The sequence below is a fragment of the Lissotriton vulgaris genome, chromosome 5 (assembly GCF_964263255.1).
Source record: "Lissotriton vulgaris chromosome 5, aLisVul1.2, whole genome shotgun sequence".
NCBI classification, from domain to species: Eukaryota; Metazoa; Chordata; class Amphibia; order Caudata; family Salamandridae; genus Lissotriton; species Lissotriton vulgaris.
Window position 1 is genome coordinate 1,043,769,082 of NC_141693.1, and position 18,238 is coordinate 1,043,787,319.

At 41.6% G+C, this 18,238-nt stretch overlaps 1 protein-coding gene across 1 annotated transcript in view; it reads left to right on the forward strand.

Annotated features, from left to right (window-relative positions):
* The first annotated feature begins 296 nt into the window (after window positions 1-296).
* The window catches only part of LOC147711964 (proton channel OTOP2-like), a 51,785-nt gene continuing 33,843 nt past the window's right edge, over window positions 297-18,238 (forward strand). The window contains exons 1-2 of the mRNA XM_086920268.1: window positions 297-723; window positions 6,500-6,636. Of these exons, the coding sequence (XP_086776394.1) occupies window positions 297-723; window positions 6,500-6,636 (564 nt within the window). The remainder of the gene's footprint in view (window positions 724-6,499; window positions 6,637-18,238) is intronic.

Genomic DNA, 18,238 nt, shown 5'->3' on the forward strand with positions numbered 1-18,238 from the left:
TCTCCTTCCACCTCTTTTTTTCACTCTCTAGATGTCCCTCTTCCACATTTTTTTCTATCTCTTGCTGTCTCTTTGTCTCTTTCTTCCTCACTTGGTCTTCTCTCATTCTTGCTGTCTTTCTCTAGCTCTTTTTTTACCTATTCCCTTCTAGCTCTGCTTCTCTCTTTCTCTCGGTCTCTCTCTTACTCTCTCTGTCCCTTTCGTATTACTTCTCTCTCTCTTTCTCTACTCCCTCTATCAATTTACATGTCTCTTTTCTCTAGCTTTATGTGACTTATCTTCCTCTTCCCAGATCAATGATCACCACTCAGAGGAGTGCAATGCTTGTCAGCTCTACCTCCGTGAACTCCTGCCAAATTCCTGAGGACAAATCCAATGAGGCCAATTTTTCCCAAAATTCCTTGATGTCAAGTTTCCATAGTGGAAGCAGCAGGAACAGCAGGAGCATGGAGGGTGCGAATGAAGCCTGGCAGAACTCCCCGGATCCCAAGATATCATCGCTCTTGTCTCTGTTCTACCTTATCCTGCTCACCTTCTCAGGAAGTGCCATCCTGCTGTCAGAGATCCACCATCACAGCCTCCAAAGCCGGAACATCCATGGCTTCCTCATCCTGCTCATGCTCACCTCCTCCGGCTGGATGCTCTGGTTCGGCTGGCGCTCCGCCAAGAACAAGAAGCGTAAAATGAACCAGGACCCTCATGCAGGAGCCAGCTGGTTGAAAGGTATGGGTGCTTCCACACTTCAGAGTTTGCATTGCATTTCTTTTCGAGTTTGTTAAGAGTGAGCTGGACCTAGATCGATACAATTTATTTAGAAAATAACACTGACAGAGAAACTGAAACCAAGTAAAGTGTGAGCAGGCATTGCATAAAAGGCTCATGGAAAGGTCACAATTCATTTATCCCACAGCACTTGCAAAAGAGTGCCGGATACCAAAGCCTTAAATATGTCAGCCAGGTCCTTTTCATCAGAGGTTGGTACTTTTAGTCTAATCTTTTGCAGGAAAATCCGAAGCAGATCAGTAACCTATTCAGTATTTCAGTTGCAGTCATTAATATGGTTTGTTCAATGTCAGTAGTCACAGGGGAACTGGACAGAACAGCTTAGGTCCCATAAGAAATGTTACAAATGTATTTGAAGTCAGAAAACCTATGGTCCTGTGTCCTCTTATCTTGGCAGATGCGTTAAGTGGCCTATGTTGCCGGTAGGGATAGAGCATTTATTATGTAAGACGGCTTAGCTCTCAGGCTAGGTATATCGGGCATGTAGTAAGCTAGACTGGAGCATATTCTGAAGGATGACTAGATGACAGGCAAATGTATTTACAAGGAATTGTATTTTCAAGCAATTTGTTGGCTGGCTTTAGAGATTTGCAATAAATGTGACTTAGCAAAGCAATAGTGCACAGCCTATGGTCGTACTATCTACCACTAATCTTCCATACTACTTTACAAGGAGTATTGTTCTGTATAGAAATCTTCCCTAGGGTCAGTATGAGAGTGTGTATTCAAGGAGCGGTAACTATAGTAGGATCAATATCCAGCAGGGTACAGCTTCAACTACATGCTTGGAAGTTCTGGAGGAAGCGAAGTTGTATGTTTCGGAATCGGGGGATGATGCAAGTGGGGGCAACATAAGTGATTCCCTTGTGATTCATACAGGCTTTTGTGCTCTCATTGGCTGTCTTGGTATGTGCTGGAGTATATGAGTGAGTGAACATTTCCAGACAGTACAGGTAGTTGTAATCCTCCAGCTGGTGAACTGCAATACAAGCAGGCCCTTATGGGCCCTGTCCATGGGACAATAGCGTAAGGGATCCGCCATTCCATACATATTCATGGTTGATTGGTGATTTCTTGTTGTTGCCTAAATAAAATAATATTAAAATGCATAGCACTACTGAAAGACATGTTTTATATTAAAAAAGTCACTCTTACATCGCCAATCAATTAATATCTGAAATAACCACCCAATCGTGCACATAATTCATTTACACTCCTTTTAACACAAACTGTGAAACAAAGACAGGAAATAAATCATCCTCTAACTGTGCATGCAAATTATAGGCAACATTACTATTTGTTCTTTAAAGGTAATATAAAAAAGTTATTAAAATTAAAAAAGCACTTTTTAAACCGGTTTTGTCACTAAAGAGAAGCAACTATTTTTTAAGCGAATGTGTACAATGTGCACAAGCTTCGTGCATTCATTCAAAGTGAAGAGAGCCAATGGGTAAAATGGGATGACCCACTGCCCTGTGCTTTATGCTGTCATGGACGGAAGAAAAATTTGAATGACAATGAAACAGGCCAATAACTGGAGGCTGCTGACCTAAAGGTCCTCTTTGTAAGTATATTATGTGAGATTTTGTTTGGGAAACACAATAGCCTGGCAAGTCTTAATGGCAAAATCGAAAGAATGGTTCTAGGGCATACCACATAGCTGTCTCAATATTCTTCAAATAATATTTCATTTATCTTTTAATTCTTCACAATTCCACACATCCGTTTGCTTTACGTTCTATGTACATGAGGTGATGTAAGAGGCAGGAAATGCTTCTGCAGATTTTTCTTTCTTTTTGTAAAATGGAAAGAGAATATGTGGTATCAGGAATAGAAAGTGTAAAGAACATGTTACCGTAGGGGGTAGGGAGTAGAAGAACCCATAGAGGACTCTAATACAATAAGAACCACAGACATGCAGACATCCCTGAAAAACATTAACCCCATTTGTCTAGGAATGGCCCATGATGCGGGGGAATTAATACCTCCTGCTAACACCCAGACATGATCCATCTCTTCGAGGACTCTAGAGACTCTACTGAGGGTACTAACTGTCCCTCGATTTATCCCTTTAACAGTGCCCAGGTTAATGACTTCCCATCAATAACCTCATTAATCCCTTGGAATGTTGTAGGACTGAAGGATAAGCTGATACTTCCTTATTGGTGCCATTTTATCGATAACGTCGATATATGTTTCTTTCAAGAAACTTGGTGTACAGACCCTATATATAGACCAGGTTCTCTTATGTATTTCAACCCGGTAAAACCAAGAAAAGGGTTAGGCCTGCAGGTGGATTGGCCACATGGGTTAAGTCTTCCCTGAAGTGCAAAATTAGACAATTGAAAAGCGATAGTTAGGACTAGTTTTGGCAGAAGGTTTATCGTGTCACTTTTTAATATCTATGCGAGAGGTGAAATGGGTGGGGCTGCCTCACCAACAATTCAATCTCTAGAAGCCTTCTTGAATAGACAACAGTCCGGGGTTAATCTGATTCTTGCTTGTGATTTCAAATCCACATTTGAGCCCCTTGATATGGATGATGTTGAAATCACAGCAGAGGAGGAAGAAAGATGGGTGATCCCCCAATTGGAGTTTGCCCCAGTTAAGAGATGGACATGGATTGCCCTCCAGCTGAAGGTGCTCACTATCGAATTTTGCATACGAGCAAAATGGGAAGACCAAATCTGACCATAAGGGGGTATATACATTTGACAACTATAGATCTAAAAGTCAAAATGACCATGTAATGGCTGAGATGAAACTGTGGCACCTAGTTAATGACATGACTGTACTAGAAAGGGAATAGAGTGATCATAACCCTGTATGCCTCACAATGGAGGATTGATGTAATAAGTTTTAGGTTGATTGCTCAACTCTTACTAGAACTAGGAACATCGAACAGACAGCAGATAAATGCCGCCTTAAATGGCAGCAAATTAGCGAGAAACCTACGCTTTTAGCTACCATAAAGATGCTGCTCTAGATTTTCTACCTACATTAATGTATTGTAGAGATGTAACGAAGGATAAACACAGGTTATCGAGATGCACACAGAGTTATTTGAGGATATTGCCACTCAGTTTGTAGCTCCATGCGTAAGTGAAAAGTTGGCCCATACTGGATGGTGTAGCTGGTCCAATAGTGAGTGTAGAAAGCTAAGGCGGATATTAGCTGAGACCATAAAAGTAAAAAACTTTCCTTTGATAGCATCCACTAGGAAATTGTATAAGTTGTCTCTGGCTAGGGCCAAAAAACATTGCGACAACAAGAGATGGCGAGACTTGGTGGAGATATGAGCTTCCAAGGATGATTTTTAGTTTTGGAGGCTAGTGATCAGAGGAGAGCATAAAACAGAGTTTGAGCCTCAAAATCATGTCCCTTCTGTGGATTGGTTCAGTCATTGTTCAGTCTTATATTACAATGAAGCCACAAACCTGGGTGAAATTTCCTTCAATACCTCATTGATTCATTTTAACTTGCCACCCTTTTCCAGTGAGGATGTTCTTAATTCACTGGCCACCTTTTCTAGAGGGAGATCTGCTCGCTCAGACAGCATTCCAGTAAATGTCTACCTCCGTGATATAGATGTATGGACAAATTACATATTAGTTATTGTAAACAAGCTAGTTATGAGAGCTCCTATTCCGGTATCTTGGCGGGGAGCGGAGGTGGTTCCAGTGTATAAAAAAGGGAATAGGAGCTTGCCAGCCAATTATAGGCCTATTTGTTTCATTGACTGCCTACAGAAAATCTTTTGCCGAATGGTACTAGTAAAGATCCAACATTGGGTAGAAAGTAATCACTTTATAATCCCATTGCAAGCAGGTTTTTTGACCCAAGATATCAACAATAGATCAGTCTTCAGATTTGCCATAATATACTGGAAGACGGTCTTGATCGGCAAAGGTGACCTGTATGTCGCCTTTGTCGATCTTAAATCTGCTTTTGATTTGGCACTACGTTCAAGGCTATGGTCAGTTTTGAAAGAAATGAGGATGCCTCCTGACATATTATCCTTGCTGCTTAGACTACACAATAACAACTTTGCCCAGGTTTAGTGGGGCTCGCAGGTACAAGTAACTGAAACAATTCCTGTGTTAAAGGGCATCCGCCAGGGGTACTGGCTCCTACTTTATTTTCTTTATATGTAAATAGTCTGGTTCTACATCTTGAAAACTGAGGCTGATGCCCCATTCATTGCAAAGGGCAAGATACCGCTCTTGTTTGCAGACAACACGTTCATTTCTAAAACATCTAGCCAGCGTTAGTGATTTTTGGTTGCAGCGTGATTTAGAGATAAATGTTGAGAAAACAAAATTGTAGCATTCAACTATTGTAAGAATTTTAAGGGTAAGCTATCTCTCAGGAGCGATCTACTGGAACAGTTGGACTCATTTACATATCAGGGCATTAAACGTTCACCAAACTTATCTCGGGGTCAACATATTGATGTTGCAACCATAAAGCATAGACAGAACATTGTTGTAATCTTAAAACAACAGCGTGACTCTCATACTAGGCCTGTTGCACCTGCTTTGAAAATCTATGAAGCAAAAGCTCTAGGAGCTACTTTGTAAGGCACCAAGCTCTGGGGGTATGGCGACATTACAGGCCTAGCAAAATCAGAGAACAAATTTGTAAGAGAACTGGTTTTGCTCCAATTAGCATCCCTCTGCATTCTCTATTTCTGGATTTGGCCATGAAAAATATACCTCTCAAATCCCGTTTGCGACCTATCCTTTACTGGCGTGGGATCTGGGTCACCCAAGAATTGGTAGATTATACAGGGGCCTTAGATGATCTAATCAATCTGGATAAACCCAAAAAAGTCCCATGGCTGATCTAAGTAAGGCAGCACTTCAAAGGGTGTGCTGAAAAAACATTATTGGGCCTAATCCCTACAGCACGATGAGCGTACGGCTGGGGATGCAATGCTGTCTGGCGAATTCTTAATTTTTAAGTTCACATATGCACTAGAGCAGTAATGGAATTTGGTCCCTGTTCCATCTGATAGAAAGCTTTACCATCAGTTTAGAGTGGGCACACTCCCTGTTAAGGCGTTCACTGCGAAATGGAAAGGTGTATCAAGTGAGGATTGTCCATTTTGTGTAGGCCAAAAAGAGACCATTCCGCATGTGTTATTTGTGTGCTCTGCGTATACTAGGTTTTGTTCTTTCTGGATTACACCAGTATGCAGGCTGCTGGTCACCCCAAGTCATTTGATTGCATTAAGGATACTACATACAGACCCATCTCCTTTGTATGTTTATGCAGTTGCAAAATTCTTGTTCTTGATGTGGGCAACAAGGAGGGTCATTATTGCTGCTAAGTGATTTTAATGTTTATTAATTGGGGTACACTTATATATTGATTCTTAATCGTACTTTTATTGTGTGAATTTTGTTTTAGGAAATATTTGTGTCATGAAATATTGATTCTGTAAATAAGGACGTGGATACGTTGTTTACTGTGATTATCTTGATAACTTTATTGTGTCTATGCATGAACTGTATTCAATTATTGTTCACTTTTATAGCTTAAGCCAGATAAAGTTACTTTGAATGGAATTGAAGTTAACACACTATTTTAAACCTATAAATCACTTCAAATCGCTTGTTTGTCCTGGATTTCCCTTATTGCACATGGTGAGCTACCTCAATCTCCTTACTTTATTTCAAACCCCCCAATAACTGCACGTTCTTACTTTCCACAGGGGGCTTGGCACTTTTTGCACTTGCCACATTGGTGTTGGATTGCTTGACCCTTGGATTCTACCATGAACTTCAGCACTGCATGTCAGTCCTCATCACTGCATTTCCTATTGTCCAAGCAGTCTTCACAGTCATACAGGTGAGCACCCTTCCGTGAATTATATTGTGAGAACTAAAGACCAGTAACGCTCTCTTTTTTTGTATTATGTGCTTCAAGCCCACCTCACTCCACCTGCTCATGCTGGAGTACCGGGTACAGAGAGGAAGGTGACCGTCATATCCTTTGTCCACTTGCCCTTGAGTGTTCTCATTCCTTGTAGAGACATCATCCGGATTCGGCTGCTCAGTTTTTTCTGTTTACCCTCAATGCCATTGTTAATATAGAACCTCATGTCCTCTGCAATTCAGCAGATGACAACGTTGTTGCCCGATTGCCCAAGAAATCTTTTTCTCGTGTGTCTTTGGAAGATTGGTCCATCAAACAATTCAGCTGAAGAGTTTTCGCAAATGGATCAGCGTGCTTCCAAGGGCCTTTAGAAACATCTTAATTTAATTAGTAGTTTACCAATTTAACACATGCCAAAAGTTGAATTTAAAATGAAACATTTGGTGCGTAAGGATCTTAAATAAGAAGGGACGGCCAGACAAAATCTTTATGTCTAATATGCACAAAGGCATAGAGATACATTTTGACTGTTATGAATAATTTCTACATTGCTTTGAAAAAACCCACAAACACATTATGAATGATTAGAAAATTGGAATGTTGGGAGCTCCATTGAAACAATGGAGTGCTCTGGGCTTATAATGGCTGGTATAAGCCTGGAGCTCCAACATTCCAATGCTTCTTTGTTCACAGCTCTGGCTGTGAACAAAGGCTTCTGGGAACCTGAGGGGATTCCAATGCCCTCACGCTTCCAAAAGGCTTTGTTTTATTTGTTTGAACATTCTGTCCTCTAGTGACAGAATGTTCTAATAGCCTTATAGCCCTTCGTAGATGGGCTATACCGCTATTAAAGTCCTTCTCCCTTGTTAAAGGCCCTCGCCTTCGGCTCGGGGGCTTTAACGCTGGAGAGGGGCTTTAATAGCCGGTATAGCCCTCTACGGCGGGCTATAAGGCTATAATACATAATGTTTCCCGGCCTTGGCTTAGGGTAATTTTCTAACTGGCGAGCCTTTGTGAACTTCAGACATGCAACAATGTCAATTTTCAATTAGCCTGCAAGATGCTGTAATGCGTTTTAGAAACTGTATGGTGATGAGGGGTTATATGTGTGAATAAGGTATTATTTAGCCATGGAGGATGGTTTCTATAAAATCCAACTTTTCAAGGGCAGATCAGCTCTTCATGGGGATAATTTTCTTAGATTTTTTTTTAATATAGCATCTCTAAACCACAAATTATGAAGAGAGCTTTACAACAAGGGTTGATTGAGAGGACTGAAATACTTGAGCAACTAATGTAGGTGGTGTAAATCTGCATTATGTCAGAGCAAGGTGCATAGGGCACTAGGACCATGCGCAAGGGCGAAGGGAGGGCCAGCCACCGGACACCACTTCCAGTCAGGGATGGGGGGCGGGCAGCACAACAAGAGAAGCGGAGGAGCAGAGAATAAAGTAAATAAAGAATACTGAGATCTATACCTGTGTCCTGGTGTACTCCTTGGGGTCCTGGGCAGATGCAGGACACAACATCTGGGTACACAAAGGTGGGATTAGCAGATAGCCACCAGGCCACATGTCCCCCACGACAGAAGAAAGAAACGGAGCCAGGAGCCAACTCTGGTCCACCTGCCGAGAAAAAAATGCAACGACGCGAGCCCATTCCGGTTGCAGGAAGAATTACACAGCCAGGAGCCCACCCTGGTCCTCCTCCCAAGAAACAGAAAGGACACGACACCGGGAGCCCACATGAAGAAGTAGTAAGAAACCCCCACACGACCGCCCACCAACAAGCGGTGCACAACGTTGTGACCACAGCCGCCCAACGACTAATCAGAGAGCCCCGAGCCTCCCAAAGATTTCAAGCTGAAATCTTGTGCGACCCCGGCGGCCATCTTGGAGTCAGGTGTGCCAACCAATAGCAAGGGTAGAAGCACCAGCAGCCATCTTAGAGTCAGGCAACATAGGAAAAAGTGAATTGCGCTAGATCTTGGCAGCCATCTTGAAGTCAGGTAGAGGCACTAATAAGCACATAGGAAGGCCCTGGCATACATTTTGTAGCCAGGCAATAGTGGAAAGCACCAAAAAAAAGAGACATTATAAAAGAAAAAGAAGAGAGATAGAGATAAATGAACAAATTGAACAAATAAATAAAGGCAAGCATTCTAATGAGGAGCAGACCTGCACAACCACCACCATGATGGAGGAGGGAAATTAAAGCACCACCGCAAATGCAATTTTTTACAGAACACTGCCTTTTAGCCTCTCGGATTCCCAGACGAAAGGCATTCGCTGGGAGAGATGGATTAGACAATTTGAACACTACATGCGTGCCACATGCAAAGACAACATGGACCAACAAAACATAGACCTGTTTCTAAACTTTGTGGGTAGAAGAGGTTGAAGACCTGCTTGTAACATTCCCTCCAGAACAAATATCAACATATAAAGGCCTGACAAATTTGACCCTCAGAGAAACTTAGACTTCCAGAGATATGTATTCAACACAACGGTCAAAATATCGAGTAAAAATATTGAATGGACATAATATCAAGTTTAAAATATAGAATGGACAAAATATCAAATGGACAGAATATAGACATCAAAAATATCGTTTTTGAGGTAAGTAATGTAATATCGAATGTTAAAAATATAGATAGGTAGATAGGTAAAATATCGAAGTATATAATATAGGTTATTAAAATTATCGAATTTTTAATAATATCGAATCAAATTTTTTATAGTGTTTTTTATGTTATTATATGTGTAAAAAGTGTGTATTTATGTTATAATTTATTTTAATTAATGAATTTTGTTTTTTAATTTTTTTAATTCTGTAGCGGGTTGTGGGTTTATAGGGGAATTGGTTGGGAAGTAATTTATTTATAATTAAATATGTAAAATTATTTATTGGTATTTATTTAGAATTAATTGTTAATTAATTTTTTTGGGGTAATTAATTACATTTTAATTGCCAAATAATATTATTTCATTGATTAATTGCTAATTATGTTAATTTTACTAATTTATTTTCTGTAGTGGGTTGTGGGTTTATAGGGGAATAGGGTGGGAAGTAATTTATTTATAGTTAATTAAATAATTCAATTTATTTAATTGTATTTAATTTGAATTAATTGTTAATTGATTTTTAATTGTTAATTAATTAATTGTTAATTTGTAATTAATTTGTATTGATAGGTAACTAATTGTAATAATTAAATGTAATTTGTAATTTTAATTGATTAATTACTATATTATATTAAATTGGTAATTACTTTTAATTAATTTTTTATATATATAGATTATTTAAAAACAAAATAATATATGAAGTATTTACTTTACCTGCTGTTGCACTCTCTGGAGTGGGAATAGTAATTTTTACCCCTACGCTATCCAACGCTTTCCCTACTGTTGCACTCTTTGGAGTGGGAATAGTAATTTTAACCCCTATGCTATCCAACGCTTTCCCTACTGTTGCACTCTTTGGAGTGGGAATAGTAATTTTTAACCCTACGCTATCCAACGCTTTCCCTACTGTTGCACTCACTGGAGTGGGAATAGTAATTTTTACCCCTACGCTATCCAACGCTTTCCCTACTGTTGCACCCACTGGCGTGGGAATAGTAATTTTTACCTCTATGCTATCCAACGCTTTCCCTACTGTTGCACTCACTAGAGTGGGAATAGTAATTTTTACCCCTACGCTATCCAACGCTTTCCCTACTGTTGCACCCACTGGAGAGGGAATAGTAATTTTTACCCCTAGGCTATCCAACGCTTTCCCTACTGTTGCACTCTTTGGAGTGCGAATAGTAATTTTTACCCCTACGCTATCCAACGCTTTCCCTACTGTTGCACTCTTTGGAGTGGGAATAGTAATTTTTACCCCTACGCTATCCAACGCTCTCCCTACTGTTGCACCCACTGGAGTGGGAATAGCAATTTTTACCCCTACGCTATCCAACGCTTTCCCTACTGTTCCACTCACTGGAGTGGGAATAGTAATTTTGACCCTCCCGCTATCCATCGCTTTCCCTACTGATGCACTCACTGGAGTGGGAATAGTAATTTTTACCCCTACGCTATCCAACGCTTTCCCTACTGTTGCACCCACTGGAGTGGGAATACTAATTTTTACCCCTACGCTATCCAACGCTTTCCCTACTGTTGCACTCACTGGAGTGGGAATAGTAATTTTGACCCTCCCGCTATCCAAGGCTTTCCCTACTGTTGCACTCACTGGAGTGGGAATAGTAATTTTGACCCCCCCCTCTATCCAACGCTTTCCCTACTGATGCACTCACTGGAGTGGGAATAGTAATTTTTACCCCTACGCTATCCAACGCTTTCCCTACTGTTGCACTCACTGGAGTGGGAATAGTCATTTTTACCACTACGCTATCCAACGCTTTCCCTACTGTTGCACTCTTTGGAGTGGGAATATTATTTTTACCACTACGCTATCCAACGTTTTCCCTACTGTTGCACTCATTGGAGTGGGAATAGTAATTTTAACACTCTTGCTATGCTACGGTAATAATATTGTATATTTTTTAATAATAATATGTTAATATAAATATATATGTTTTAACAAATCAAATTGCATTTTTTTTATAACTTAAATTAATTATTTAATAATTGTAAGGTTATTTAAGTATTTTTAAGTATATTTTAGTTATTTATTTTTAATGTTTTTTTAATTTTACAATAATTTTAATAAATTCGATATTTTAATAAAGTACATATTTTTTAACCAAATTTTTTTTTTCAATATTTTTGTACTTACCTGTTTGTAGATAGGACTTCGATATTTTTGTAGTCAATATTTTGGAGTTGATATTTTAAATGCCTATATGTTTGTAGTCGATATTATGTCAGTGATCCCAACACAACATACCAACTGGCAGAGGAGTCCCTTGATGACTTCGCAACCAGACAGTGCAAACTGATCGTATACTGCAAATTCGATAAATTCGACAATGATCAAGCAATGTAACTGCGCATCATCGAAGGCTAGCAGTCAGTTGACTTTCACACCCGAAAACTAAAAGAACCTTATACACTGGAGAAAAAACTGACACTGGCCCATGCAGAGGCCAGAGCAACAGCACATGCCAGACAAATGTAAAATGGGAGAGCGCATACGGGGGAACAAGTTAATCGCATGGCTGGGAATGCCAGAAGGGACAAAACACTGCCGTCCTGGAAGCAGAAACAAGACAGAACATGCTATTGTTGTGGACTTGAATTCCCACATAATGGTGCCTGCCCTGGCATGAGTCACAAGTGCTGGAAATGCAACAGGGAAAATCACTTTGCGAGTACCTGCATGAGTGGGCAATTGAAAGCTGAACGAGGGAGACCAGCAAAACAACGAACAGAAGACAAGCAGATACGCATGGTACATGGACACACAAAACCGCAGTCCGTCAGCTGAGTCTGCTGGAGCAAATGCACATGAGGCCAGTGAACGACACAAGGTTGCACGCCCGAGCACATCCAACTAATGGACAAACAACAGATAAAGAAAACAGTGGCGGTGGACATTGATGTAGGCAACCACGCCACAAGCTTCGTACTAGATAGTGGTCCCATGTGAAACATCATGTGCATGTCAGAATATGAAAAGGTGAGGCATAAGCCGCCGCTATCACCATCCACTGTTGATGTCTCCACATGGGGCTCAAGGAAACCGGTGGTAAACATAGGGAAGTTCGAAGGGACACTAACATACAAAGAAAGGTAGATAAAAGAAGAAGTGCATGTCCTACATGGAGACATGCCAGCACCATGTCTACTAAGCAATGTCACCGCACAGGTGATAGGTCTCCTAGCCATGACACATCACATGTCAGAGCAACACAACATTCTGAGAGAACACCCGGCAATACTACAAGGACTAGGGAAAATGAAAGACATGAAAATAACACTTCACATCAAAGAAGCAGTCAAGCCAGTGGCTCAGCATCACAGAATAGTGCCTGTGCACCTGCAAACACAAGTGGAAGAAGAGACTACTGGTGCAAGATATCATAGAGCTGGCAGACGGACCAACTCCATAGGTATCTCAGATGGTAGCAGAACCTAAAAAGAACACATAAATATTTTGCATCTGCGTCAACATGTGCATCCCAAGCACGGCAATTGAGAGGGAAAGACACCCAGGAACTCATTTAAAAAATATGATCAGCAGTCTCACTGGAGCATGTAGATTCGCAAAGCTAGACCTATGCAAAAGGTACCATCAACTGGAGATTGATCTGCAATCACAATACATTACAATATTCTCCACTCACATAGGTCTATTTCCCTACATCCGACTGAGCTTTGGAATATCATCCACAGCAGAACTCTTTTAAGAGCCAGTGAGTGAGGTGATAAGGCCCGTAAAAAAACAGCCTAAACTACAGCGATGATATCCTGGTATTCGGACGCTCAGATGAGGAGCATGACAAGGCCTTACGAGAAGTCTGTAGCCAGCTGGAACACGCCGGCCTGACCCTGAATGTGGAAAAATGTGAGCTGGGAAAGGGAGAACTAGTGTTCTTTGGACACATTTTCAAAGAAAGGAATGAGGCCAGATCATAGCAAAGTGGAAATGCTGCAAAAAGCAAGACCTCCAGGAGACATAGGAGAAATTAGGTCATTTCTTGGGCTGGCGAGCTGCTGTGTGCGCTACATCAAGGACTTTGCAACTGTGAGCACCCTACTTGGGAACTAACAAAGCAGGACAAGCAGTTTCTCTGGACCAGCAAATGTGACAGGGCATTTGAAGCCATCCGACATGTAGTCACGGCAGTAGACCACCTAGCCTACTTCATCCCTTCCCTATGAACCAAGCTCACTGTGGATGCCAGCCCGGTGGGGCTAGGAGCCATTCTTGCACAACACACTCAAGGAAGAGATTCGCCTAGACAAACTGTCGCCTTTGCAAGCAAAAGTCATTCAGACATAGAAAAGGCATACTCTCAACCAGAGAAGGAAAGTTTAGCAGTAGTATGGGCATGGGAGCACTACCACATGTTCATGTATGGGAAACCATTTACCATTGTGACTGACCATCAGGCACTAGTTACAATATACGGAAACCCCAACGCAAAACTTCCGCCACACATTGAGAGGTGGGGGATATGCCTGATGGACTATGAGTTCAAGATAGGGCATAAACCAAGAAAGGAGCACAACGCCTCTGACTACATGTCACGGCATTCCTACCACTGGCACCAGATATCATGTCCATGGCAGGGAGTACCGAAATTCATGTGAGGACAAAACACCCCCGCCCCAATAACAATTGAGGAACTGGAGCAAGAGACAACAGGTGACGCCACACTACAAGCAGTTAAAACAGCAACACAACAACAGAGGTGGAGACGTGTAAACAACAGCATCCCAATGGGCGAAGGAGTTAAAAGGGAGGAAATGCTAGTGTTCAAACAAATACAAGAGGAGCTGTCAGAAACAGACAGAGGGGCTCTACTTCACGGAACAAGGATAATAATACCAAAAACGGCAGACGATGAATCTAGCACAAATCCCACGGGGGCATAGTGGCAAGTAAAAAGATGCTAAGGGAAAAAGTATGATTCCCGGGTCTGGATCAACTGGTGGAAGACACAATAATGAATTGTCACCTATGCCAAATAACGGGAAGGACAGCAAAGCCAGAACAACTACACATATCCAACCTCCCTGGGGCGGTGTGGACGACATTGTCAGCTGACTTCTATGGGCCACTGGAACCTGGAAACTACTTGCTAGTAGTCATTGATGAATACTCCAGGTTCCCCATAGTATGACAAGTGTCATCAATGTCAGCCACAGCAACTTTGCTGATACTAGATTACATATTAGCACCTAAGGGCTCCCCAGAAACAATGAAGACAGACAATGGGCCACCATTTTCGGGAGAAGAGCTTTGCAGATACCTGGTAAAACATCACAGAAAAGTAATACCTCTGTGGCCGCAAACAAATGGCATGGTGGCAAGATTCATGGGAAACAAGAAGGCTGTCCAGTATGCCAGACTGGTGGTGGAGAAGTGTGGCTCAGGGGTTAGAGGCTTTTGCAAAAAAACGGAGTTTGGTCCTGGGACAGAGGGTTAACTGGACCGTAATATAGTGGAAACGAAAAGCGATGTTGACCCTCAGGATAATTTTATCTCACTACTTATGAGAATACAAACAAGGGAAAACCTATTGTTCGTATGGGTTATTTTATTTAGACCCTTTTGTCAATTTTTAAATCATTTTGAAAAACATTTTAAGGTTGAGAAAAAACACTAATTACAAACATTTACACTATTTACAACTATCATACATACAAATCTATACATCAAACGATAAACATATATACAGATGAATCCACAGTTATGAACAAGCTTCTTTTACAAAAGAAAAAGACAGTTTTTTCACACAAAAAAATCAATCTTTGTGAAACTTCAACTCATTAGAAGGCCCAACCAGGGTCAAAACAACAGGAAAAGGCAACAAGAAAATTAATTAGAACTCGTCGATCAGTTAGAGTTGACAAATAACTGTTAGCTTTGCTAAATTAAAGGTGCCTATTCGCCGTTATGCCGACGCGTTTCAAATCTGGAAATTAATCTCAGATTCTCTTCAGGGCTCTGTCAGTGTGGCATTCTACAAAAAGAAAGGAAGCTTGTTTTAGCCACTATTTACAAGGGATGAGTGCCCCCCCACAAAAACAAAGGCAAGAAGTTGCAGGGTTTTACCTTATCATAAGGATAACGCGATCCCGCGGTCCAATTACTCAAATGGGAAAGGGCTTTAAGGTTATGCAGAAGCTCTGTTAAAAGAGATCATGTGAAAGGGAATTAGTTACCAGGCCATTCAGAGACGCACAGGTACAGGGGTTCCACGACTTCAAAGCACACGAATCATACCTCAGGTTGTGAAAAACGGGAGCGCCACTATTTCCTTTCGCAAAAATGAATTCTCCGCTGTGAGCTCAATCACGCTGCCGCCTGGAATGCAACAGACATGGACTAAACTTACTGAAAACTATACGGCTGTACAGAATGGTTGTAGGGTTGCAATTGACTGCATAGTGACATACCTTGGGGTTTGTTTTAGTGAAGGGCAGTGGATGGTTTACTGTTGAATCGGTCCCAGCGGACCCTTGCTGTCGGGCGGGGGTTGCCTCCGCGGTGTGTCACAGGGGGTGCTGCAGTCGCGCTACTATCTGAAATAATTATGTTTAAGATGTAAAAGCGAAAAAACGCAGTTTTTCTATCTATAATTCAGGAGACACGCTTGCACCCACCTCACTCTCCAACCATGGACCAGGAAATGCGAACTCATCGGTGGAAAACCACCATGTGAGGTTCCTACATCATAGCTAATCCGCCGCTCGGCATTGTGGGCATTGTAGTTTATCAGGTAAGTACATAGAACTTATAAGCGAGAAATCTCTGATAAGGAGTTGAGCCCCGTTTGGGTGCTGTTAAACTTTAGTATCAGGTATGCTTCTTTTTTTAAAAGCATTTGGTCAATATTTGTACTCGAGTTGGTTTGATTCAAATTAAACAGCACAGTCCACTTGAACTCGTTTTCCCCATGATTGTGATCAATGAAGTGTTGGACAAGGGGCGCTGTGAGCACTTTGTTTTTGATGCGTGACCTATGTTGCGTCATGCGTGTATTTGCTTGTTGGTTTGTCTTGCCTATGTAAATTTTAGGACAAGGACAAATGATGGCATAAACCACATTTTTGGTTCTGCAGTTTGTGAAATTCGAATGGGTCCACGTTGTGGTAGTGTGGCTGAAAATGTTCCCTTCAATGGTTGTATCACATGCGATACAATTCCCACATCTGTAATGGGCGAGAAGGACACTTTGTCTTTTTCTGAAAACCACATTAAGAATTTGTTAGCCACATCCCCCTTTGCAGAAGTCACTCTGAGCTCTTCAGCTCAGCAGCAGAACGAAACCGAGAAACTAACTAGACTCCGTAAGAAACAGATTCGTACGGAACTCCACGGCCATTTTCTCCTGAAACACCTAAGGGGTGGGACCATCCCTTGGGGTCTCCAGGTGAAAAATGTCCCGGTCATTTTTACCGATGATGCAGATTACAAAAAGGGCTTTAGCTGCATAAACACCAAGTGCAGCAGGGACCTGATGGTCCACACCATAGAAACTGCCCAGAGACTATGCGCTAAGGAATTACAAGAAATCGAGGAACTTACCACAGCCATCAGAGACAACCAGGTGGTTTCAGACTCGAAAGCTCTCTTAGAGAAAATCGATAAAGAGATACAATCTTTCAAAGACAACGCAATTAACAACAAGACAGCACAGTACGAAAGGGACTCCAAATCCTTTACACTAGAAAGGGCTTATCCCTTTCTTAAAGACGATTTCTACTCCCAACCAGAATCTCGTGGAGCACTTTCCAATTTTCAAGGTAGATCTAGAAACAGGTATAAGACTTTTTCAGAAACCTCGTCCTCTGAGTCATCTGGTTCGGACTCAAGAGGAGGGAATAGTAAGAAACAAACTCCTTTTTTAGACAAAGGCCAGCAGTCAAAGGTAAGATTCAAACCACAATGGGAAATGCGAACCCGGAGGAATTACTACAAGTCGTAGAAAATCCGTCCTCCGTAGTTAATCTATCAACTCGGGCATTGTCAAAAGACGAAGAGTCAGTATTGAACTTGGGGCTAAAATTTGTTCCCACCAGACGGACAGACTTTACTAAAATAAAACTTGAAACATTAGAATTCTGTCGTAAGATCCGTCTTAAAGCTTTCTTTGCCAATCAACCTCCAAGTAGCGACATGGAGACCACGGGTCTCAGGAATAAATCCACCTTTGTACCCACCCAGAATATACCCAAGCAAGTACTTGCATTTGAACAAATCCTTTTGTCATCAATAAACAAATTAGAACATCAGCAGAAATTTGTGAAACCCAATATTACTAAGGGACAACGAACAGCATTAAAAAATCTCAAGGAAGATCCCTCACTGGTAATAAAGCAGGCTGACAAGGGCGGTGCCGTTGTCATCTGGCCAAGAGACAAATATTTAGCCGAAGGTTGTTCGCATGTAAACAATCAGGAATGGTACCGGAAATTGACGGAAGACCCTTTACAGCAAATTCAATCTCTGATTGCTGATGTCGTACAAAACGGCAAAGACAGTGGCTTTTTAGGCCCAAAGGAAGCGGACTTTTTAATCAAAAAATTCCCCAGAACCCCGGTGGCATATTTTCTGCCCAAAATTCATAAAAACTTGTCGGATCCCCCTGGACGACCAATCGTTTCGGGGAGCGATTCGTGCCTCGAGCCTTTGTCCAAATTTGTGGACTTCTTTTTGAAGCCGTTTGTGACTGAAGTCAAGGCTTATTTACGGGACACTACGGATTTTTTGGCTAAAGTAGAGGGCACTTTGTTTGATGACACATTACAACTAATGGTGACAATGGATGTGACGTCCCTCTACACTCAAATCCCCCAAGGGGAAGCGTTAGAGGTGATCGAACTTTACCTGGACTCCAGGGAGAGACCCCATAAAGTCCCCACATCCTTCATACTGCGACTGGCCGAGATCACTC